The sequence below is a fragment of the Molothrus ater genome, chromosome 3 (assembly GCF_012460135.2).
Source record: "Molothrus ater isolate BHLD 08-10-18 breed brown headed cowbird chromosome 3, BPBGC_Mater_1.1, whole genome shotgun sequence".
NCBI lineage: Eukaryota > Metazoa > Chordata > Aves > Passeriformes > Icteridae > Molothrus > Molothrus ater.
In genome coordinates, this window is record NC_050480.2 from 92612195 (window position 1) to 92636484 (window position 24290).

Consider the following 24290-nt stretch of genomic DNA (forward strand, 5'->3'; position numbering starts at 1 on the left):
GGCTGAAATAATGCACCTGTGCAAGGACCACTGCAGAGGTTTACGAGCGGTTGCTGTTCCTCGTTCGCCGCTTACCGCACGCAACTTTCCCGACGCGCCCAGACCTCCGCCTGGTTCGCCTTCCCGACGGCTGATGGAGCATCCCGGGCCCGTGATTAGCCGCTGCCGCCGGGGCGGGGGGCGCGGCGCCGCCGGGGGAGCCAATCGGGAGCCGCGGCCGCCCCGCTCCGCCCGCCCCGTCGGCGAGGCGGGCGCTGGCGGCGGGGGCTGCCGGGGCGCCGGGGGCGGCGGGGCGGCGCGGCGGGCACCGGGCGCGGGCACAGCTGCGGGCACCAGCCACGCCGGTGTCGCCGCCGCCACCGCCGCCACCGCCGGGCGGATCCCGCGCTTCTGCCGGAGCTTCTTTCGGTCGCTTTACTTTGGCGGCCCAGAGCAGGGACATTATGCCGAAGAGAAAGGTGAGGCGCCCCGGGTGTGCGGCGGGTCCTGCCTCCCCGGGTGGGGTCGGGGGGGCCGAGCGGCGGCCGGCGGGTGAAACGCGCCTCAGGGGCCGGGGCCGCCCGCTGCTCCCCTGGCGCTCTCCCGCCGCCGCTCCGTGCTGGGCTTCGCGGATGGCTGCCGAGCCCGGGCATTTTGCTGCCTGTTGCAAGCCCCCTCACACCCCGCCCCGCCGCTCCCCGCCGCCTGTTTACTTTCCCGGTGCCGCGCGGGGCGGTGTCGCCCCGCTCCCCGGGGGGTGAAGTCGCTATCACAACTCCAGCCCCCACCTTCCTCCTCCTCCGCCGCCGCCGGGGAGAAGCGCTGCAGCAGCTGCGGCTTCGCCCCTGGCCCCCGCGGGAGGAGTTTCCTGCTCGCAAACTCCGGCGCCGCGGCGGGGAGGAGGCAGCCCCCCCCGGGGCGGCCGGATCCCGCCGCCGCCGCTTCCCGCCGCGCCGGAGCGATGGCTCCGAGTAAAAGGGAGGAGGGGAGAGGCAAGCCATGTTTAAAACAAACTACACCCTTCTCCTCGCCTCCCGCGGCAGACCCGTATGTACCAACTCCGGCGCCCATCCGGGCAGGGCCCCCGGGGGCGGGGGGCGGCGCCTGCCGAGGGAGCGCCCGCGGCCCCCGCCGCGCCGGGGGAGCCGTGAGGGGCTGAGGGGGCCCGGCCGCCGGCCGAGTCCTGCTCTCCGGGCACCTCGGGGCGGGCAGCCTGCTCCTCGGGAGGGAGCCGGCCGTGAGACCGCCTTCCCCCAGAGAGAGAAACTTGGGCGGCCCTCGAGCGGCCGGGCTCGGTGTTGTGGGGGTTTTTCCGTGCCTGCCGTGCCCGCTGGCAGCGGAGCCGGGGCTGCGCGGCCGCCGGGAGCGCTCGGCGCTGGCAGAAGGCGGCTGAGCCCGGAGGGTGGCGGCCGGCCCCCTCCACCCCTGCAGGGCCCCGGGGGTGGGCGGCACAGGGAGGCTCTGCTGCGGAGATCCTCGTCGAGAACTTGCCGCCTGTCTTCCTGGGCGCTAACAGAGTGTAACGAGAGACTCGACACTAATACATGCAATGACAAAAAAATTATAGCTGCAGTCCTTTAATTTTAACTAGGTCAACAGAGGCAAGGCAATTAGTGTTTTTCCCGAATGTCACCTGTGACCTCCTAATACACCATTTCTGGGCAGGGGCTGAAATCTGTTTTAATTAAGTTAGAGGTAGATGATGCCTTCTAGGTAACTTGGTGTTTGCCTGTCCTTTGCTTATTCCTTATGGGAGGTATCAAAATGTCAAATTGTCAAGTATGCTACTGAATTATTTAATTTGTAGTTGAGGGTCTCGTTCTGGTTCTGAAAATGGATACAACTGTGGGGTTGGTTGGAATAACTGGGCTTGAAGTCAGTGTATGATGGGCCTTTTTTCCACTTGCTCTTCTGTCATTGCACCCTCATGTGCTTCTGTGCTTTTAGTGCTCTTGCTTGTCGCCAGGAGAAACTAGAAAATAATCTTGTGTCCATAGGACCCCCCCATCTTTTGAAACCTTGTGAACTTCCTACCTTGTTTACTTTGCTCTTCTGCATTCTTATACTGCAGATGTTTCACGTTGTCCTAAGTGTGGGTAAAGATACTCCTGTAGGTTTTTGTGGTCTGTTGTGAAATGTTTATTAAGGGAAACTACCTTTCAGTAGTAAGTCCATAAGAAAATTTCTCATTTCTAGAAGATTATTTAAAATAAGTAATAAAAAGATTATATATGGGATGAGAGCAATGGAGATGAGTTTTGACAGCATAGTAAATTTTATTTTGGTTAGCATTGTATTGGTAAAGGTTTACATTTAAAGATTATATACAAAGTGTAGTTTTTGGAAGCACTGGTTCCAGGGAAAGTGTGTGATTAATGGCTTTGCTTTTTAAGAAAAGTGTAATTGTAGTATTTTACAATAGTCAGTTTTATTCTACAATAACATCCACAGGGTGAGAAGTTGGTGATGCAGCAGTAACTGAATAATTACACCAGCCAATTTTGACATGGAGACAAAACCATCACATACAACTAATAGTCAGTTCTTCTCTTAAAATTTCTAAGGCTTCTAATGGGGAAGATTTTGTAAGGAAATAAACATCAAAAGTCAAAATGAGAAATTTTCACTGTTACAAGGGTAGGTAAATAAATAATATTGCAGAAAGTGCTTAAATCCACCTGTATCTATTTTTGTGTATTTAGTTATCTAAGCTGGCTGGTTCTTTTTTGTTTGCTTTTCTTTTCATCTCTGTGTAAACTCAAGTCACTTGCTAAGTCCCTGGCCCTATGTTCATTATGAATATTATGAACAAAAAAGTGTAAGCTGTCTCCCCTTCTCTAGAGGGCTGTGGCATAGGATATCAGGGTATCATTACTCATTGCTTGAGGGTCACAGAGAAAAGGAAGAACATACTCTGTGTTGAGATGGTGTTAAATACTGTGCTAAAGCAAAAAGGGGTTGAACTCTGGACTGCTCCTGTCAGATTTCTGTACCCTTCATCTGTTGTAATAACATGCTGTGGTGTGAACTTGGCCTCTCTTAAGAAGAATGGCATGCCTGGGATCAACCAGAATGCTTGTTGTGGTATTGCTAGAAAGAAGGCCTTGAAATGGCTTGGGCTGTTTTGCTCTTCACTTTTCTTTGTGGAATTAGCTCTTGGGTCATATTGACAAACTCCTTGACCTTGAAGCAGCCCCAGTGAAAATATCTCCGTGTTATCCATAAAAGGATGAAGAGCCATTCTGTACCTGATGATGAGGAGAATCGTGGTATGGTCACATACAAGTGCATAAGCAGACATCAAGATGAATGACACTTCTCCTGAATGTGCATCATGCCTAAGGGACATTAATAGGTCAGGTGATGACTTGTCCAGTATTGGATGGGGAGCCTGTCATTTAGTGGGGATTGCACTCCAAAATGACCCAACTTGTTCTTTAATCTGAATATCTGAATCTATGCAATACCACCTGCATCTCACTTGTTGTTTTGAAAACACTTGGAGTTGGATCAGATATAAGGACTAAGTGCAACCTAAGTCATCTCTTTTTTTTTATCATTTGCCATCTTTGAATATTATTTTTTCAAATAAAATAAAAAATATTGTGGTCTAATTAGCCATTTCAGTTTGCTATTTGTTGGCTCCTTGTAGTCAGGAATGTAGTTTCTGCAGTACAGTTGATGCTGTGAAGATACAGCAGAGACCATCTGGGACAGGTTCCTGTTCCACTATGCAAATTCACTTTTTTTAAAGTCAAAGGTACTTGGTTATATTTACTGCTGAAAAACAAGCCTGCTGAGTATTTTGCTTGTAATGCAGCTTCTTTAGCAGAAGTCAGAAGGGACCACATTGTTGTCCTATCGTAGTGCATTTAGTTACACGATCACGTGATTTTTTTGTGAGACCCTTACTGATTATTTTGCCAGACAGGTATCTAATCAATGTATTTTCTAACCTTTGGGGTTAAATGCATGTTCTTACAGGTACTAACCCAGAGCTGCTAAATTCTTCTTATGCTTTTTTTTGTCGACCTAAACCGAGTTCTCTTTGTGAAATTCTTCTATGTGTTTTAAGATTTTATTTCTGAAATGTCATGAATATTCAAAGAGAGTATCAACCATATTTATCCACCAATAGGGGAAATGAGGCACAGAAATAAATTGCTTAGTTGTTGGAATGGTCCCTTTATCTTGAATTCTCAGGTTAAGATGTCTGTCCTGGCATTTTATTCCCACTAATAAGCACCTCCTGCACTTTTGAGTGGCACATTTGTTGTTACTTTGCCAAATTTATTTTCTTGCTTTGTGCTGTGTACATAGAAACTGAGGAACTTGCAATAGTAACCAGTTCTCTAAAATTTTGTTGGAGCAACTTGTATGTGATCAGACAATTAGGTAATGAAGCTGAGGTCTTGCTGGTGACAGCTCTTTTTTGCTTTATCTCTGAATGATCTTCCTGTTGCTCTTTGGTCTGTGGAATGAAGTCTAGGTTTGTGCAAAGCATATTAGGACCTGAGTTTATGTTCATGGTGCAGCAGTATGAAGTATACTCAAGTTGTAAGCAGCTCCATTTCACATCCCTTTCCATGTTCTGATACTTCAGCTGTGATTCAGTCTGCATCAATGTGATATACTATATGTAACACAGTGGATTTTTTTCAAAGGGTCTCTTCATTTTGGAGCTGTTTGACAGGAAAGAAGCTCCAGTGATGTTGTGGGAACCTGCATCTTCCCAATAAATTGTTTCAACACCGGGGCTGGAAGCTCTTTCTCTGTAGCCAAGCTGCTCTTTAGTTTATCCTAGAACACAAGGGAGTCTCTGTGAGACATAGAAATGGGGGAGGTTCTGGATTTCATTTCACAGTCTGTAGGTGATTATAGAATAGAAAGGAAAAAGGAGTCAGTACCAGATCCAGATGTCTTGGCTGCTGCCCTCTCTCCACTCCTATTCTGTCCACTTCTTTCTCCAGATTTTAACTTGGATTCACTCTGTCTTCGTGCTGACTGCTTTCTTCTTTCTCCCAGTCCATGAGAACTAAAAGCAAAGGTCAGAGCTCTGAAAAAGGTAGTTTCTCTTTCCACATTTTCTGGTGGGTGACTCCTGGACCATTCAGTAACTACTGAAAAACAGGCTAAGCAGCAGAAGATGCCCTTCTTTGCATCTGTCACTGACATGCTCCTGACTTTGACAAATTTCTGTCTAATGTGTCAGCAGAGTCCTCAGGTGGACTTCCACCTTCAGCATGCCTTGCAGGGACAGGTAAAATGATTGCTATGCAGAGATGAACTTTAAATTCAAGCAAGACAAGCAAAATAGATGTGCCAGAGCATCTTAAAGATTGCAGGAGCCTTGTAGTAGAAGGGAGATGGATGTTTTGCCACTAACAATTTTAGAAATTTTACTGGATTTGTAACTATTGCAGAATTTTAAACCTTGAGGTGTTTAAAAGCAATTGAAAACTGCCTAGTTGGCCTACTTCAAGGAGGCCAACAAAATCAGTTGACCAGACTGACTCAAAGGATCTACATCTTTCATAGAAAAACTAAGCAGAAAAGATCAAAAATTTTTATCTGCTCGTGAAATGCTTGGATACAAAGCAATGTAGCAGTGTTCAGTGGCACTGAAGAAAAACATGCTTGAGCAATGCTGCTATGGCACATTGCAGTAAATGAAGTTTACAGGACTATTAAATACATGCAGCAAATATTTTTTGATGTTTTATATTAGAGACTTTCTAACTTAGAGCTAATTATGTAATCTTAGCTATTATTATTGTTGTTGTTATTCAGTTATGGAGATTAGAAGGTCATTGACGAAGGATTTAATGATCTAAAACATTTCTGATAATTTTATACCAGTCTGTAAAGATCTGACTCATTTATTAGCAATTGATGGCAATGTATATAAATTTTCTTCTTAGACTACACTAGAATACCATTGGACTTAATGGGCAACCTAAAAATTCCAAGGTTTTCACTGAATTGTCAATTAAAAATTATTTCCCATGCTTCTTGGGCACATAAAGCATAGTAGTACAATCTTTGTAAGTCATCAACTCTTTGTAAGTCATCAACTTCAAAATTGACTAGGTGCATGTAATCTTTCTGTATATGATAGTTCAACACTCAGATATGGGCAATGTTCTTTTGTGTGCTAGAGTATCAGTATTGTTAAGTTTAAAAAATAAAAAAGCCCTGTGTGTAAATGGAATGTAGTTATACATGTAAGTAGACTATAACTATGCATTATTTAGTTTAAGGTTGCTTTTCTTTTGTGCTGCTTGGAAAACTTCACTTTCTCTTCTGTTTTATACCCAAACAGTAGCCGTGTATAGGAATGGTGTGTTCCAAGATGTATCATTCCTTCAGAGAAGCTGTATGAATCTTGCTTGACAGGATTGTGACATTGTCTTTTGCCTAGAGTGTAGGTAAACCAACTCCAGAGATTTTTCTTGGAAGTTAGCGCTTGGTATGATCATGGCCACCATCTACTTCCCATTCTTTACCTGCACTAAGCTAGCACTGTGATTTATTCCATGGTCCAGTAGCCAAAATGGATTCAATATGCTGGAATGGCCTTTCAGGCCAAAATGGATTCAATATGCTGGAATTTCAGGCCATGATTCTTAAGGCTTGTCTGCTGAACAGGTTGGATTATTTGGATTTTTTTTTTTTACTTCTGGGTCATTGTACTGATCCAAGTTAGAGATGGTGCACAGTGGCACAATGAATGTGTGGTAACCTGCTAGGAAGCAGTAGGCTGGCAATGAGCAGCTGGCTGCATGCAGGAAAGAGGTATGGTCTTATACCAATTTTATTGTCAGCAAAATTGGCAGTGTGGGACTTCACAGTTTCAACAGCAGTTCAACAGATACTTCAAGCGGATATAAACAGGCCAGAAGCAGAAAATCCAGATGCCCGTTCCTGTCCTTATTCTGATTTAACCTGTGGGATATCATATTTGTTTGAGGTAGTTTTTGGGCAGACCTGACTGCTGATCTAGTTTCCCATACCATGACACAAAGAATTAAGCTGAAATTGGCAGGAATGATTAGGTGGGGAAGGGCAGAATTCTTAGCAGCAGCCAGGCATTCATCTTTGATTTGATTGTCCCTAACTCAGAGTTTCTAGAGGAGTATCCTTTAATTTATTAGAATAATTAGAGCAACTCAGTGCTCAAATTGTACCCTTGTAGCACCAGAGAGAGGAGGCATCAGGCTTGGTTTTTATTTTGTGAGTTTTTACCCCATTGGTGTCTTTGGAAGTTACCAGTTTTTGGAGATACAGCTCCTGTCTTCCAATAGTAAAGAGTGGGTGTTCTTGGTAACAGTGAAAGCTGCAAATGAAAAATGCTGTGTTCCCTAAGAACATTGAAATATGTCTGCAGAAAAGAACTGTGTATGCTCCCATCACTGCCAGCTTTGTCAGGACTGTTGGTATGTTTACTCATATTTAGCTTTCTCCATTGACCTACTGCTACCTGAATTAATAGTAGCTTCCATTATTGCAAATGAAGATCTAAGGACATTTTTACCTCTGCGGTGTTTTGCTCCTCTCAAGCAGAGTTGAGATGTGTCAGTGGTCTGTTTGGAGAAGGAAATCATCCTTTATCTCTTTGGCATCATTTCTTCCTTATCCCACCTGTGCCCACTTGGAGACATTTTAATTTATTCTTCTCTTGAAGCTGCATTTTGGTTGCCTGTGAAGCTCTTCACTCTGGCTGTTGTAGTAGAGCAATACTGCTTTTAACCACAGCTGTAATTATTACTGGGACGTGAGAGATGGGTGTATCTAAGGCTTTGTACCAGTTGTGGTTTTGGTACTTGCTATCATCAGCTCAGAGGTTTGATGTCCTGTAGTACCAGTTAGCTGAAGCAACAACAAAAAAGGTCCTTTTTCTAGATTATTGTGGGTTTTGTCACTGTAATGTCCTCTGGTAGAAGAGGAATTAAACCCCTCTTTTCAGTCCTTCACAGTATTTTTGTTTGTCAGAGGTGGCTATTTTAGGGAAACAGTTGTTATTGAAAGTAATTATCTAAATGTAATTTCTATTTTTAGATAATTTTTTTCAGAAGTACTGTGTGCTAGTTTTACTTTGCAAATCTGATCAGTTCTATTTAAATACAGATTTTGGAACATAATCTTGAAGGTTTAAAAAATTGCCTCTATATGTAGACTTGGATGAATTCAGCAGCTTCATCCCGCTTGCAGAACTGTCATCAGCTTTGAAAGTTAGGGAAGTAATATTAGGGACTGGATTTCATCCATCTTTTTTTTTTTTTAATCTGCCTTTTTATTTTATGGTGGCAGTAAAATGGTTAAGCGAATATAGAGACAAGAATCTACTCACTACCTAGCTGAATTTTCACATCTGGTGTTCAGGTGTAGCTGAACAATTTCAAATGCTTGGTGCTCTCTGCTCCCATGGCTGATCTGTATTTTTCAAAATGCAGCTGATTACTTCACTGTCTGAAAAGTGAACTGTGTGTCTAATTTTAAATTACAATGCCATATATTTTTTTTAAGTCTGAGCCTCTAAAAACTGCTCTTACTTTTTCACTTTGCCGTAGGTAGATGTCATGTTCAAAAACTGACTCCAGGGAGGAGAAAATTGGAAGGAAAAATAAAAGCCAAACCAGTTGTGAAATTTTTAAAAATGTCCTATCAAATATGCAATGTGTTTTCAAAATGAATTTTGCAAAAATGCAATGCATTTTCAATTATATTTGTCAGTCTTTGACCCTCTTTTCAGTGGGAATAGAACCTCAATCTACAATGAAGGAATTTCCTCTTCTGGAAAAGCACTTATTCTGTCTGTTTTTGGTTATCTGAAAATACCTCAGTTCTAATTTGATTTGCTGTCTTGTCTGGAAGCATATAAAGCTCACAAAAATCACCTGTCTTAAAAATTAAGAATTAAGGAATTTAATAAAATGCATTTTCTGCATCTACTGATTTTATTTATGGCCAGCCTTTTTGTATTCTTATTTTCTTGTATATTCTTTGAAAATGCATTGCATGTCAACAAGTGACTCTGCTTGGGTCAAATCTTTAAGCAGGAGTGGAAACCTTGATCAGGAAATATTTCCCCTGATTTTTGCCAATTAACATATAATTAGCATATTAATACAAGGGATATTAACGCTTGTCTTTAAATTTAAAGGTTTAAGTACCATTCATCTTTTCGGAGCTTTATGATCTTGACATTCTCCCCCAAAGAATTAGAAAATTAGGTGTTCTCCTCTTAATAGATGTAAAATGGAGGGATTTAAATTCTAAAAATGACATTTTATAATATTGTAATAATTATTAACAAAAATATTAAAATATTATATACTTAAAGATTAAATACTTAAACAGCATGGGGTTTTGTGTAGTTGGTTTTGTTTGTTTTGAGGGTTTTTGTGAAAGACTTATTTACATGGCTATACAAGAAAACCCAACCTCATTTCTTGGAAGAGAGCAAGACAGATATAATTTTGGATAAGTATTTAAAAAATCCAGTCTGCCACTAAACAGTTTTATGCTGTACTTCCCTTGTGGTTCTGGCAGAATTTTTTTTTTTTTTTTTTTTTTGAGTAGCAGCATGCATAGTTTTTTCCTCATCCAGGATCAGACTTTTGGTAGGAAAAAGAAATGAAGCTGTGTCATGTGAAGACTACCTGATTTCTTAAAGCATTTATTAGGGGGAATTAATTTTACTTGCAAAGCTAATTCACATTGGCTTGGCAGTGAGCACTGTTCTATCCACTGAAAACAGATCAAAGAAGTAGTTGTAAACAAAGGTTAATGATAAGATGCTGGAGGAGCTAAATGAGGGAACAATAGTTAGGAGGGTATTGCAGGAGTTGGTTGGTGTTAAATTAGTCAATATGTAGTCTTCATTGATCTAAACCAAGAAATAAATAACATTTTAATTACATTTATGAACTAGCTAAAAACTCAGAGCTGCTCTGAGGATAAATAATGAGAAGATATAGCATGTATGGGGAAATCATTCATGGCATTGAATTTAGTCTAATGCATAGTTAAAAACAAATGAGGAGTAGAAAAATTTTAGGGAAAGAGTGCAATAAACCCTGAAAAAGACTTCAGACTTGATACGTTTGCTCCTCTTGCAATGTGTTTTTTTGTTTTTTTTTTCTTTTTCAAGCTTTCACCTTATTTTGGTTGGTGAAAAAAAATTGTAGGAGGAACGACCAAAAGCATTACATCATGGAAATTGCAGCTGCAAGAGTGAGCCAGGAAATCTATGGGCAAATCCCCTTGCAGGCAGTGTATCAAGATGTGGCTGAACCAAACAGCTTGCAAAGAAGGGAAAAAGTGCTATTCAGAATGCTCATGTGCTAGGACAGTTAAGGCTTTCTGCCTTTCTAATTTCTTAATATGACAGTTAGAATGAAATTTGCATCTGCTTTTTTTGTTTGTTTTGTTTTCATGGGGGTATGAAAGGACTAATTTCTCTCCCATCAGAGCCAAGGTGTTGAGTTTCGGCTTGTAATAAAATCCTTCAGAGAATGAACCATCTATTTAATTTTATACCGACCTTCTACTGACTGTTGCTTCTCACCTACTTGTATTCTCATTTTTCAGGCTTTTTAATGTACTTCTTTATAATAAATCCATTCATAATAGTGCAAACAAAATATTCATCCAGAAGCTGGACATTGCAATTTCAAATGCATATCTTTGGATTGCTCAAAAGTCATCATCGGCTTCACTGCTTTGGATTACTCTACTCTCATTATATACTGCTTATATTTCAGGGTTTTGGTTTAAAAAAATGAAGCTGTATGTTTTGTGGTGCATCTGTACCAAGTAGCCTTGCCTCAAGAACAGTAAAAACAGGAAATTGACCTGTATTTTCTATTAAATGTTTACTTAAAACAGTTATCTAGTTTTCTCTTTTCAACCTAACAGTTCTGTAATGATGATGGCATTGCAGATACTGCAGTATTGCTTTGGTGTGTGAAAACACTGGTTCTTATTATGTATACTTCACAGCTGGTGAAAGAGCTGTGTATACAAATAAACTCAATGTTAATATTCCTTCAGGGGTTTTTTAGCATTCTCTACCATCTATTAATATCCCTTTGTTTTTTCCAATCCACTCAAAATAATTTTCTAGATTGCTCTTAAAAATAGCTGGGGTAAAAGCAAGTGGAAAAATAAAAGCCAATTGCTGATAGACAGTCTTAAGGTTTGAGAGTTATGCAGCTGTGACAGATCTTGCAAAGCTTAGCTGCAGCTCAAGTTGCAATCTTATTGCCAATATTTAGTGCTAATGGAGATGTGACACAATGTGTGGTCATCTGAACTGAAAACTTGCTTGTAGTTCAAATGTCAAAAGCATATTTAGACATATTTAGAGATGGCCAGTCATCTTCTTTCCTTGTGTGTACCTCCATGAGGAAAAAAAAAAAATCACTGTTGTCTTATTTGCTTTTTTTATGTTTTGTCTCTTATAGGCATCCATACAGTATCACAGACAGCAGGCCTATAGGGACTGCTTTATAAAGATAATAGAGACATATGATGGAGTACAACTGAAGAATTACTGAGGCTGGAGTGCTGCCCTTGTCAAGTGGTTTAGGGCTTGTATTGGTCTTGGATTTTGCAGCACAAAACTTGCAGTGTGGGTATTCCTGCTCCTGACTAGTTTAGGATGTACAACACAGTATCCAGGGTGCATTTTAATGTGGCTGGGGTGTCATGTGAAATATGGTGAGCCATTGCATTAGGTCATGAAGAAAAATGTGCCAAGAGGAGGGGTTACTTAGTACATTTTGTTGCTTTGAAACTAGAGGTTCTTCAGTAGTTTGTCACTAGGACAAAAAATGGGGGAAGGGTTCCTGTGGAAGAGTTAAGGGAGAAAGGTTTTGGTGGTATCTACATAAAAGTCCTATGACTCCAGATAGGAGTGCAGACAGTCTCTGCTTGTGGCATGCCAAGTTCTTTGGGAACTATGCTTGGCTCAAATCCATTTGTGTATAAATCTCTCTTTCCCTGGGGAGAGGAGAAAGTATTGCAAAAACTGGTATGAAGAACCACATCAGCTGGGACTCATCAGAACTCATAGAGGGGGAAAATAAGTTTCTGTTCCTCTTTTAACAAGTACATTGTAGCTATATCTGACATGTATTTTTTTTGGTGTGTCTATCAGCTGCAATACACAGAATAGATGGAGTCCCAGGCTGCCTGCAGCTGCCCGTGCCACTGCATTCTTCTTGTCCGTTGTACTGGCTCAATTGTTTGTGCAGCTGTGCAGTAAAATGATTCTGCTGGAGCAGGGAAGACTATATATTTATAATTTGTCTATATATTATAATATTTATGCATTTGTTTAAGCAGCAGGCTATTTTTCAGCTGGATCAATGACCTTACCCATTACATGGCCTCCTGCACAGCTCTGCCAGCGTAGTGGGGAGCCGGGGCTGGGAGGAAGAGCCCAGCCACCAAAGGCCTGGACTTGCAGAGATTGCAGAGAGGAGGGAGCAGGAAATGGAAATGAGAGCATGTCAGAACCCCTTGCTGCTTGTTCACACCTCTGAAATTACTATTATTCTCCGTGGAGAAAAGTTATGTGGCCTTCAGAATTGCTGTTGGATTTTCTAACTTGGGATGGCTGCGAGAGCCCAATGCTGGGCTCATTAATTATCTAACTTAATTGAAGTATGTTATGTAATATATCACAGTAGTTAGTATACAGAGGTTGTGGTTGCATTAAGAGTCTTTTAATATGATTTTTTCCCCCTGTGGTTAGCCTCATGAGCAGTTTTTTTGATCTGTTTTCTAGCAGTAGTATTGGCATCTGAAATCAGACTGCCCTGTCTGACAGAAATATGGGAGAATCCTCTTTTGTAAGTGTTAAAGAGAATGGGGTAAATTACTGTGTTAACTGTGCAGTGTTGCAGGTGGAGAGTTAGCCCTTGTGCAATTCCTGCAAGGCTATTGGCATGTGGCAGTGCCATCTTGGGATAGTTTAGCCCTCTCTCAAAGCTCTATGATTCCTAAAAGTGAAGCAGAGTAAACCAGCCTGATTGTGGAGTGTCAGTCAACTTCGTTTAGCTTATGAAGAGTTTTTTGTCTTGGCTTCCAAAGGAAATGGATTATGCCATCTTTCTGTCCTTACCCCTGTACATCTGAAGTCTCTTGACCACTGCTAGGAAAAGATTATAAAATCTCAGAGAACTTCCATATAAGTAGGTTCTGCCCAGGACAGGAAGGATGCTATTTGAGTTCCCTCTTGGAGGAAGGGTGCAGCACAAGTTTGTTAGAATTAGGAAAATTCAAATGGGAGAAACATCTTATGATGTTTCATAACATCATGGACAACAGAAAAGCTCTACCCAGAGCATATCCTGTATTGTGAGTCAAAAAGCAAAGTTGTAGAACGCAGGACTTTGTTTCTGACGGGAATAATGGAATAGCTTGTTTTTGTTTTCTTTCTCACTTCTGATGCTCCCAGTGTCACAACATCAAGCTGTAGTAACTCCTTGGTAACCAGACTGAAAGACTTTTAGAAATGCAAGGCTGAAATGATCCTGCAGGTGACTGGCGAGGCTGCAGTTGCATAGGGAGCAGTCAGGCTCCATTTTGGATGCCTGCCTGTTGCTATTCTGAGTTGCTCTACGCTGCGCGATGCTGCTTAACTTCCTGCTGTTTTCAAGCTACTTGCATGATCAGTCCTCGGCTTTTTTTTTGAAGCAGCTGCTCTTGTGGCATGCTTCCTTTCTGTCGGGAGAGTGCACAGTAACAAAGGCACGTTTTATTCCTGGTGGGGGGATGTCTTTCTCTAAGTATGTTAGAGCCCCATGCCAGGAGAAGGCACCGGTCAACTGCTGCAAATGAGCCGGGCATTTTCTGTGCTCCAAACCACAGCTCTCTAACTCCCAGACATCTTGTCAAAATCTGTGAGGAAGTTTGAATTAAGATTGAAATGGAAAGAAAAGGGAAAAGATAACTAGCCTGCTTCCTTACTGATTGTAAAAGAAACAACAACCAAATTGCCTTCTCTGCTGCCTGTAAAATGCCTTTTTGAAATGTGCCATTCTGGTAGTTCTCCTCTAACTGCTGCTGCTTGCTTTTTATCCAAGAACTGCTTGCTCCTGCCTAGAAACACAAATGTTTGCAAAATGTGAAGTTACACATCTTGAGTTGTAAACAGAAGAGAAGCTTGATTTCACCTGCCCCACCTTCTTTAATTTAACCAACCTTTCTCTAGTACCTATGCAAGATTAGTTTTACAACGTTCAAGTTGATACTTTGTTCTTGAGAAGATGCATGTTTGTCCCAAGCTTTCCTGTCAATATCTCAGTATTTTACTGATTTATGCTCTCCTGACGGAGGAGGTGAGATAGGATGTATGGATACTTTTAAAACTTCCAGCTGAGTGAGGCTGGGAGGAAAAAGGAGTAAAGGAGGTAAAGAAATAATTCATTTCAGTAATGCTATGTATTTTTTGTTCATCTCACTGCATCTCATAACAGGTTAAATTCATGTTTGGGGAAAAAATGTGTTAAATTTCTTGGGGATTTCAAAAGCCATCATAGAGCAAACCTCAGATTTCCAGTTCCTACTGTTGTGCTACCAACAGCTGATGAGATGGAGCTTCCACTGGAGCCTGTGGATGCTTTAGTGAATGGGCTATGGGGACTCTGAGGGGTGGTGAGTGATATGATGTGTATGTACGTGGTGCTCAGTCCTCAGTTGGTTTTGGTAACAAGTCTGGTTTGAGTACAATGCTGCTTGTACATACAAATGCAGATTTGTTAGGCTGCTTTAAGTTGTTGCAAATGAAAGAGCAGTCAGTCTTCACCATAATCTTTGTTTTGCTGTTGTCTGTGTGCTTTAAAGTCTGTAATAAAAACACTGATTTAATATTTTGTTTCAGTCTCCAGAGGGTGCTGAAGGCAAGGATGCAGCAAAAGTAACTAAACAAGAGGCAAGTATATATATTTAATTTGTTTTGGCATCTAATTATTTAATTGGAGTTTTTCAGTCATGTATATCAGAAGATTATGCATTTCTCTGGCACTTCTGGTGAGCTGTTTTCAGTGGGAATAAGTAAACCACATTTGTACCCTATCTGGCTTGATTTTTTCTTGGTGTACTGAGGATTTATACAACTTATTAGTACACCAAATAAATTTGAGAAAGTTTTAGTGCTTTCATAGACAAACTCTGGTGGATTTTGTGTAGTGTGTTACTGCCTGGAACTGTTGCTCTGTCTCTAGTGGGTCAGCAGAAGAAGGTTAATGCACACACCTCAATCAGTCTACTTCAAAACTATTCTTAGCTTAAGTGACTGATGGGAGAGTGTCTTGAATTAAGATACTAGACTCTAAACTGGAGCAGCTGACACATTTGTGTGTTTTCTTTGACTGGATTTGTTTAAAGGACACAGTACATTCTGTTACAGAAGACAGCTGGTGATACCTTGGTATCTACAATAAAGTTCACTAGTTTGTTTGCCATAGCCCTTAATGTGAATTTTAAAAACAGGTAAAGAATTATGAGAATTTGTTTTCTTAGGTTGCCTTCTTTTGTGGTAGACAAACTTAAACCAGGACCTTGAGAAGAATGGGGGAGTATTTAATTGCTCTCTTTGTAAATCTTGGAGCATATTTGATCAGGAAAATAGCAAGTAAACAAATGGCATGTGCTATAGTTTACTTCCATGTAAAGAGCACTTTTTCATAAGGTTCCCCAAGCAAGATCTTAAAGAAACTAGCTAGCCTTGAAGATCTTTCTAAGAATTTCTAACATATAAACTTATGAGGAGAGAATGGAGGAGTGAAAGTTAATTTTCATAAAGGAGGAGATTATCAGTGGAGTACTGGATTTTTTTTGGGCTTTTGCTGCTGAATATATTTGTTAACGATCTCTAGGAGAAAAGGTACTAAAAAATTTACAAAGTTTCCTGAAGTCTGCAATAATTGTCAGAGTAGTCAGAAGTGAGAGAGGCTGAGAAGGCTCTCATGTCATTGGCAAATAACTGAGCAATAAAATATCAGAAGAAATTGAATATGGAGAAATGCAAATTAATAGACGGGGAGGGGAAGACCCAGTGGTGGTCACAAAGCTGTTAATCGGGGGAGAGATTGTAAAATCACAGTGAATAGTATCACAGTGAATAGTTACTAGAAAATGTCAGTAGTTCTAAACAGAAAGCAACTAGAACACAGGAAAAAATGCCAGAGGAGAGAGTAAACATCAGTGTACCACAAGATTAATTTTTGTGCTCTCAGATAAGGGAGTACTAAATGAAGCTCTCCTGATAGAGGCCATGATAGAATTAAAAGGATACCAAGTACAGTAAAATTACATAAAAATACAGGGACAATAGGGGATGTACAGCAGCTTTAAAAAAAGGTAAACAACCCAAACTAAAAAAACCAAACAACACAGTTTTTCTAGGATTCTTCATCTTTTAAATAATGGAGTTGTGATAAAATAATTAGTAACACAAAGAAAGGCAGTTAGGGAATTACTCTTCATGAAAGCAGTAAATAAGAGGAATCTAGTGGAGGTAAGAGGCAAGAAGTTATAAGGAGAGACAGCAGAGGGTGAAGATTTTGCTTTTTGTTTTCCACATGGTGCATAATCCCCTTATGGAACTCATTGACATGGGATGTTATGGAAACTGAAAGTGTAAATGAGTCCTATATTATTAAACAGATTTGTCTAGAAAATAACCCTTGGGGACTATTTAAACACATGATGTGATTATGATATCCAGGTTGGAGTGCTGGCAACTTCAGATTGCCAGAAGCTGCTGCAGTGGGAGCGCGCAGAGAGTTGTTCTGTCTGCTCCTTTTCATAGACCCTTTCCATAGATGTTTGCTAGTGGGCTTGTGTCAAATAGACTCTTGGGTGAGCTGCTAATTTCTGGGTTAGTACAGCTGTTTGGAGGGGACCGAGGTTCCCAAAGCTCATGAAAATGTGACCTTTGCTGACCTGGCTCTAGTTCCCTCCTTATAATCAGATAACACAGAAATACATACAAACTCCAAATGAGAATTAAAATTATTTAGCTGTCAAGCATTTTTTGAAGACCTTATGGTTTATGCTGACTTTCTTGTGGCAAACAAGTCATAAGAAAGTCAGGAAGTAGGGGAGAGAATTATAACTTACCTAAATCAACATATTGGCCTTTAAAAGGTAGATGCTAGCAAAACATTTCAGTTCCTAACTGTTAAAGGGATAGAAATAATTGGTTAAGAAAGCAGATTTGTAAAAGATGATCCCTTGAGTTAAGGGTTCTTTGGTTACCTGGCCAACTGAAATGTTTTGTTTATCCTGTTGTAAAATAGTGGTGGGCTGCTTCTTTAGGGGTTGATATGTTAAATTGCCAAGAAAAGAGAGGTTTACCTTTTTGCTGTTCATGATGCATAAATATTTCATAGCTGAAAATATCTAGGTTTTTTTTTTTACTTCTGTTTTGCTGGATGCAGATTTGAACAATTCACTACTGCTTTCCACTAAGAATTCTTGAATAGCTCCAATGAACACAAATTACAGCATTCTTCAGATATTAACAAGAGCTTTTTCCTGTTGCAGGATGTGCCGGGCCATGTTTTTTCAGCTCAACTTAAGTGCTTAATATGTAATTAGAAGTACTTTTCATTCTCTTTTTAAGCTGAGTTATGTTGGATATTTGTTGCAGTTTAGTTGTCCCTTTATTTTGGCCACAGGTGTAATTCTAGTTTTATGAGTAGACCAGACTTCAGCTCAGTTTATTAACCATGCTGTATAACTAGGTGAATCTGATTTAATTAATAAAAAAATATTGTGAATGAGCTAACAAGTATTTTTAAGATTTCAGTAATAAGTTTATGACAAAAAGCAGGATGAAATAAAATCTAACAAGGAAAATATGTTGAAATGATAAAGAAAGCTGGAGAGAAGCAGAATCTCTGGCTCAAGTCTTTCCTTTTGAGATTTGTGTTTAAATAGAAGAAATAATTTCTCTCTCTCATCCTGCAGCTGTTTTTGTGCACCTGGACTCTCTGAGCAAGTGTGTGGAGAACTGAGGAAGTGGAAGGACTTAGTTTCATGTTTTGAAATTTTAGCACTCTGATGTCCTCTAGAGAAGGATGTTAACTTTATTCAGCTGTTAATCAGATGGGATTTGTGCCCACTATTACAAGTAACATCTGCTAGATTCTAAAAACATCATGCTAAGTCTGTATGAAAAAGGTTCAGTCCTTTGCACAGGTAGTCAAGCTTACTGGATTTGTGAACCTTTCACAGACCAGGAAGGGACTCAGAAGTAGTTGTAAAAGTAGTGTGTGTGTGTAAGGTATTAAACTGTGTTGAGCTTTTGATGCCTTAGAATTTTAGCTTTTATATTTTCCATACATTTGTAATCCTGTAATTCTTTAGTGTATAACCCTAAACTCCATATAGGATGTTAGCTACTACTTTCCCATTTTTGTCAGACAAAACAATTCCTCTCTAGGCCTGGATGTCAAGGACACCTCGCTGTCTCAGGCCCGGAGAGATGTAAACAAAAGGAGTTGGGAAGGAGCAAACTTGGAGTAAATTACTTCATTGCCTGAAGCTGTAATTGGAAGATTGACCCCCAATATGCAAATGGACCAGACCTATAAAAGTAGGAAAACCCCTGACCTGTCATCCATTAAATTTAGGTATAGCCCCTGGGGGGGCTTTATCTGCCTGAAATGTACCTGAAGGCCATCAATAAATATAACAGCTTTTACTCCCTTAATTTTGTCTGGCTTCTGTTTTTAGGTAGTCCCAAGGAGGCATCAGTTTAGATGGTATAATTCCTGCACAACTTTTATTTCTAACTTTCACATCACTCCGTCCCTTTAAAATTTTGAGTGTCCAAGGTGATGAGATGTGAACTGTGTTTGGCAATAGACACATATTTTTATAGCTGCATATTTTATGCTGTCCTGTGGAATGACTGATACTATGTTGCTTTGGATAGTTTTTCCTGTAAGCCTGTAAAAATGTTCTTTTTTTTTTTTTTTTCCCTGTAGCCCACAAGACGATCAGCAAGACTGTCAGCTGTAAGTATGTGTAGTACCTCCTGGTATATTCTTTTCTGAGCACATATGGTTTCTCAGACCAAACAAGTTCTTTACATTTTGCTTGATTCAATTTTTATTCTTGCAAGGGATATTTAAGAACTCTAGAAATGAAGTTATCTTTGTTTTCTTGGTTTCAGGTTTTCAGATTGTTCTGACAAAAGATATATTTCCCCACTTCAGTGCAAAACTGTCTGTTAGGTGCAGTATTGACTTGATTTCATTTTGCAGGCTGATGTTAGTTGTGGAAATGCAGCTACTTCTCTGGAAAGGAGGAGGAGCTGTGTTTCAAGGACTTCATTTGATGCCACTGCTAGTACTTGGTTTTATTTCCTCTTCTCTGTTAGAATATAGCTGATGGGGGATTTTTTAATAGTTACTACTAATCTCAGTGTTTTACTCATAGAGTGACCCCCAAGTTGCTTTCAGTTCTAGATGAGTGAGCTAATGCAGACAGGTGTGTTCAGAGATGAGGTGCATTTGTGCAGTAAGGTTTTTCAGACTTTTTTTAGATGCATACTATTGAGCAGGAAGTAAGGGAAGGTGTAGGGTGGGGGGGAAGCAGGGTGTGGAGGAGGCTGGCTTCTGGTGATGTGTCTAACATGTTGTGCAACTAAAAATGTTTTATAGAAACCTGCTCCACCAAAACCTGAACCCAAACCAAGGAAAACAACAAAGGTAAATACTCCTTCTTTTTAGTTACCATCGTTTTAGCCAATAGTTAGCAAGTATACTCCTTCTTTATGTTGCAAACAGGTCAAGTCACAGCATTTTTTTTTTTTGAGGCATGGGCTTCCCTGCCCTCTCTGCAGCTCCCTGCCCCCCCTCCCTGGAAGAAAAACGCAAATTAGATCATTCTTTTCTTTCTGTTCCACCCCTTCCTGGCCTCATTACTGGCCCAAAGAAAATGTCTTGCCTGTTTGATATGCAGACCATGTTAGTTTGTAGTGAATTGCTAGTTTTAGAAGAATTTTTACCTTTACTACACCTTTCCTGAAAAGTACAGGCTTGGTTGAGTAAACTCTTCCTGAGACCTAGCAATTTCTACAAAAGCATTTGAGATTACTCTGTATCATTCTGTTTCCTTGTCTAGAGGTGCAGTACTTCATTTTGTACTGAGAAACTCTTATCTGTTCTTGAAGCCTGGCTGCTGCTGAGAATGCACAATTATAATTAAAGGTGAAATTAAATATATTTAAATTGAATGGTTTGGGTTTTCTGGGCCAGTTACAGTCAAATTAAAATCTTATTAGTGTTTGAAATACCTTTTTGGGATTTTTGCATATAAATCATGTACTTCAGAAACTGTAGATTTATTTGTGCCTAAGGGGAATGTTGAATAACAGCAATTGCTTTATTGGGGGAAAAAAGCTCCCACGCTGGACACTGCGTCTAGCACTCCTCATACTTCCATTTTTCAAGTCCTTTTATTGTCATCTCAGTTGGGCAAGTGCCAGGATACAAAGTCCACATGTAAAGTAAAACTCTGACTTTAAACACTGTTTGATTTATCATATAAAATTACCAGTAAATCGTGCTGAGTCTATCCTGCTCTCCCCTCTTAAAAAGAGTATTAATAAAAAGGGAATGTGACAGCTTCTGTAGCTTCACATATGTGTGGGATGAGCTTGGTGTCATGGACCCAGTCTAAGTTGTGTGAGATACATTTGAAGCTTATTTTGGGTGACTCAAATCCTTTATGATATTACTGTAAGTAGCTTTTTAATACAGTTATCTTTTTTTTTCCAAACCCTAACTGGATCACATTTTAAGGAATATGTTAATCTTGGTCTCCTCAACAGAAAACAGCAAGTGTATACTCTGAACTTGCTAGTAAACAATGAAAGAGGCTGCAGATTTCACATATTTTTTTATTGTTAAAAGCTTGGATGTTATGAATTTGCTAAGTCAACTCCTTAGTTTGTTGTTTTGTAGGTGAAGAGTTATAACTGTGTTTGTATCAACTGTAAGCTTCCAAATTAAGCTGCCATGTAACATTGAAGCTGAGGGGTGGAAGGAGTAATTCAGGCTGCCCTGAAACTGGGATTACTGGATTACTGGTCTCCTCACTGTCCCACTCCTGTATGGGCATCAGGGGGAAGGGTAGTAAATGAAGGAAGGCAGACATTAATATGCCTGTTCACAGCTATTATTGCCATTTGCATGGAGAATTTGGAGCAAATGATTGCATGGAAGATATCCAGTGTTAATCAGAACTACTTTAAGTACTAATGTAAAATAATAAATGCAATACCATTGAAATTTTACCCCATTGGACTTTAGCTGCTTAACCTATGTCTCTGCTAACTTTAGATCACAAACATAAATAAGTACATAGAGAAAGGATTTATAAAAAACATAGTAGACTTCAGCATAGAAATTAAGAGCAAATCTCAAAATGAAATTGTGGCTGTTAGAATAATTCCTTTTGATAAATTCTTTGCTTTGTGTTGCTGCAGATGGACTTTTATCAGTTTGCTTCCCTAGTGTGTTGGCAGGTGCTTTCGTTGACATGGAATGACCATCACAGATGTTACCAGAGTAACAAAAGAACAGCCAACAAAAAAGCTTAATTTTTAAAATCTAATTTAATATTTTATATTAATTGAAAGTGTGATGCTGTAGTTACACAAACAGTGTGGTGTCTGTGTTTGGCTGAATAAGCTTTTAATATACTGTAATTGCATTTGTTCACACAGATATCCTGTATATACCTCATAGAACAGCCCAACCAAAGCAGTCTGGCAGGGTTTTGTATCCCTGAAAAAATTAGCAGAAAAACTAAAGAAGCAGACACCACCATTTTCTAGAAATGTTGAGTCTCTATGTAACTTATGTGGGTTTACAGTTTTCAGGTAGCCTTTAGATGGTTTTCTGTTTCAGTCTAGCGCATGAAGCTTGCCAAGACTTGTTGTTTAGTTCATGTGAAAGTTGTTTTGATAAAGATGCAGGGTTCTGGCTACTCATACAAGGTCTATGGCCATGTTTTTAATCTTCTGTCAGAAGGAACCTGGAACAAAGGCCAGCAAAGGTGCTAAAGGGAAGAAGGATGAAAAGCAAGAAGCTGCAAAGGAAGGTACTACACCATCTGAAAATGGTGAAAATAAAGCTGAAGAGGTACTTTCCACACATACCTCCTGCTGATTGAATCAGTGTTTTCTAATTATTCAGCCTTTCAGACATTGTTAGCATGTTCATAATGTTTCTTTTTATTGCCCATAATGTTATTGCAGATTCTCATCTCGCTCAACTGTTAGTGTTTCAACATCCAGAGGTGCCCCACCCAGCACACTGTCAGTAAAAGGGCAGATTGAAACAGTGAAAGTTAAGGGTGCGGTAGAGCATTCAGCATGTGTGCAGTGGATAGGAACAGGTGGTAGTGTGGTGCTTTTCAGTGTGAACCGTGGAAGCTGACAGGTAAGGCTTGTATTGCTTTTGAAAAGCTGGGACCCGTGAGTTGAGACAAGTGTGTGACTGTAACTGTTCCGGTTGTGTAGATATCCTATGGACACAGGTTTGGAGCTGTTGCAAGTAAGAAATCCAAGGAGTAAGGATAGCTTGGGTATTTAGGTACCTAATAGCATTTCACTATAGTAATTTAGTTTCTTTCTTTTTTTCTCCACAGGCTCAGAAAACTGAATCTGTAGGTGACAAGAATGAATGAAATACCATGAAAATTTTGGGTTGATTTTATGTACCTCTTGGACAACTTTTAAAAGATATTTTTATCAAGTATTTTGTAAATGCTAATTTTTTTAGGACTATAATAGTTGACATATTAAACTGTATATGAACATTTCCCTTCTCATAACAGTGCTTTTAGAAATTCCCATTGTTGCCAAGTAATATAAATATCAACTTAATATTGCAAGGTATGTGTAAAATTGGATCAGCATTCCATACACTTGCTTTAAGAAATTATGTCTTGTGCATATGGTGATGTTTTTACTGTGTGTATTGGAATTTTTCATGCAGTTTTTCTAGAGCAATAATCAGTGGTGCTTTTGTACTTAGGTTTTATGTGATTTTAATGAAACATGGATAGATGTGGCCACCTGCTGACTATTTTGGGTTCTTTTAATGGATTAAAATAAAAGGTCTCCTTGCCCGCAAAACTAAAGACTCCTAATGTTTTCTCTTAATCTGAGGAATGCCGTATTCACATCTTTGACTGTTACAAGGCAGACTAAATTATTTAGTAACAGTTGTTTTGCATGCAGTGTGTTTGCTTTTTTTTGCTGATGTCTGATTGAAAACCACGCACACAGGAGCAGCAAACTGGGATTTTCAGTGGCCTACAGTTTAGGGGATTTACAGATAAATTCTTCATAGATACATTCATCAGATACACTGTCACAGGGTGAGTAGAGTTGCCATAATCTGACAGGATATTGTGTCTTCAGTGAGCTATCAGTACAGAACAAATTGCTTGATTGATAGAGACGTACAGTAATTTAAAAGTAGCTTTGTTTCTCCCCACTCTCTTTTCATTAATGTGCACTGTAGTCTATGGAAACCTTTCTTTCTATCTGTAGCCTCGAATTTAATATAAATAGTAATTACTGTTCTTCAGCTGAGGACAGTTGTTAATACATTGAAATCGCTGTTAAACAGTGCTATATATTTGGTACCTGGTGGAAGTGGAACAAGGAAAGCTGGTTTTGAGGTAATTGTGGTGATGTGGTGGATTAGCTAATGATTTTTTTAGTGTCCATGTTTCAACTCTGCAGCTCATTCTAAGTACGTTTTATGATTTTTCTCCTTCTCTTTTCTCTAGGGGTCCTGGTGTTTCTATTGTTACTTCTGGGATGGGAGGGGTGAAAGAAAAGATGTTCCCTGTTCTTCGGTAGCATTGATTTGTATTGCTCAAGTGGTAGCCATTATGTCTGAGGATACCTTTTGCTTGTTTAAGTCAATAAATAAATGACTGTTGCCTGACCTGGCGTTCTATTCGTTCTTTGGGAAGAAGTCTCTAGTTGCCTTTTTAAATTAAAACCAAAAAGAAGCCAAGCATATCTACACTTGAAAATTGAAGCTTGATTGCCAAAACTCTCTCTGCTAGCTAGAATAGGAGTTAAGACCTGCATTGATATAAATGTCACTTACACTTTTATGATAGGCTTGCTACACCCACAGAAGAGGAGGCTGTTCTCTGCAGCATGAACTTAGTTTTGTTAGAAAATTTAAATCAATGCTCTGCTTTTGGTGATGGAAGGGAGAGGGCTATAAAAGAAACTGTAGACAATGAGAAGA

The 24290-nt window shown here is 40.0% G+C and overlaps 1 protein-coding gene across 5 annotated transcripts; it reads left to right on the forward strand.

Moving 5' to 3' along the window:
- The first annotated feature begins 276 nt into the window (after positions 1–276).
- Positions 277–23975, forward strand: HMGN3 (high mobility group nucleosomal binding domain 3). 5 transcript variants are annotated; one of them, XM_036380537.2, is made up of 6 exons: positions 277–458; positions 14873–14923; positions 18990–19019; positions 19668–19715; positions 22041–22154; positions 22663–23975. In XM_036380537.2, exons 1-6 carry the CDS (start codon positions 444–446, stop codon positions 22699–22701), a joined length of 297 nt encoding a protein of 98 aa, XP_036236430.1. In that variant the 5' UTR covers positions 277–443; the 3' UTR covers positions 22702–23975. The 5 variants fall into 5 exon arrangements, with proteins under 5 accessions (XP_036236430.1, XP_036236432.1, XP_036236429.1 ...); XM_036380539.1 differs by lacking the exon at positions 277–458 and adding an exon at positions 902–1026 and having other exon boundaries at positions 22044–22113; XM_036380536.1 differs by lacking the exon at positions 277–458 and adding an exon at positions 905–1026 and having other exon boundaries at positions 22044–22154.
- Positions 23976–24290: the final 315 nt, after the last annotated feature.

What these genes read in the sequence shown, in the direction of transcription:
- HMGN3 (XM_036380535.2), top strand. Translation starts at nt 979, where the DNA reads ATGTTTAAAACAAACTACACCCTTCTCCTCGCCTCCCGCGGCAGACCC. An exon ending in GATCAGCAAGACTGTCAGCT is followed by an intron (nt 19,020 to 19,667) that starts GTAAGTATGTGT and finishes AATGTTTTATAG; the next exon opens with AAACCTGCTCCACCAAAACC. An exon ending in AACCAAGGAAAACAACAAAG is followed by an intron (nt 19,716 to 22,040) that starts GTAAATACTCCT and finishes ATCTTCTGTCAG; the next exon opens with AAGGAACCTGGAACAAAGGC.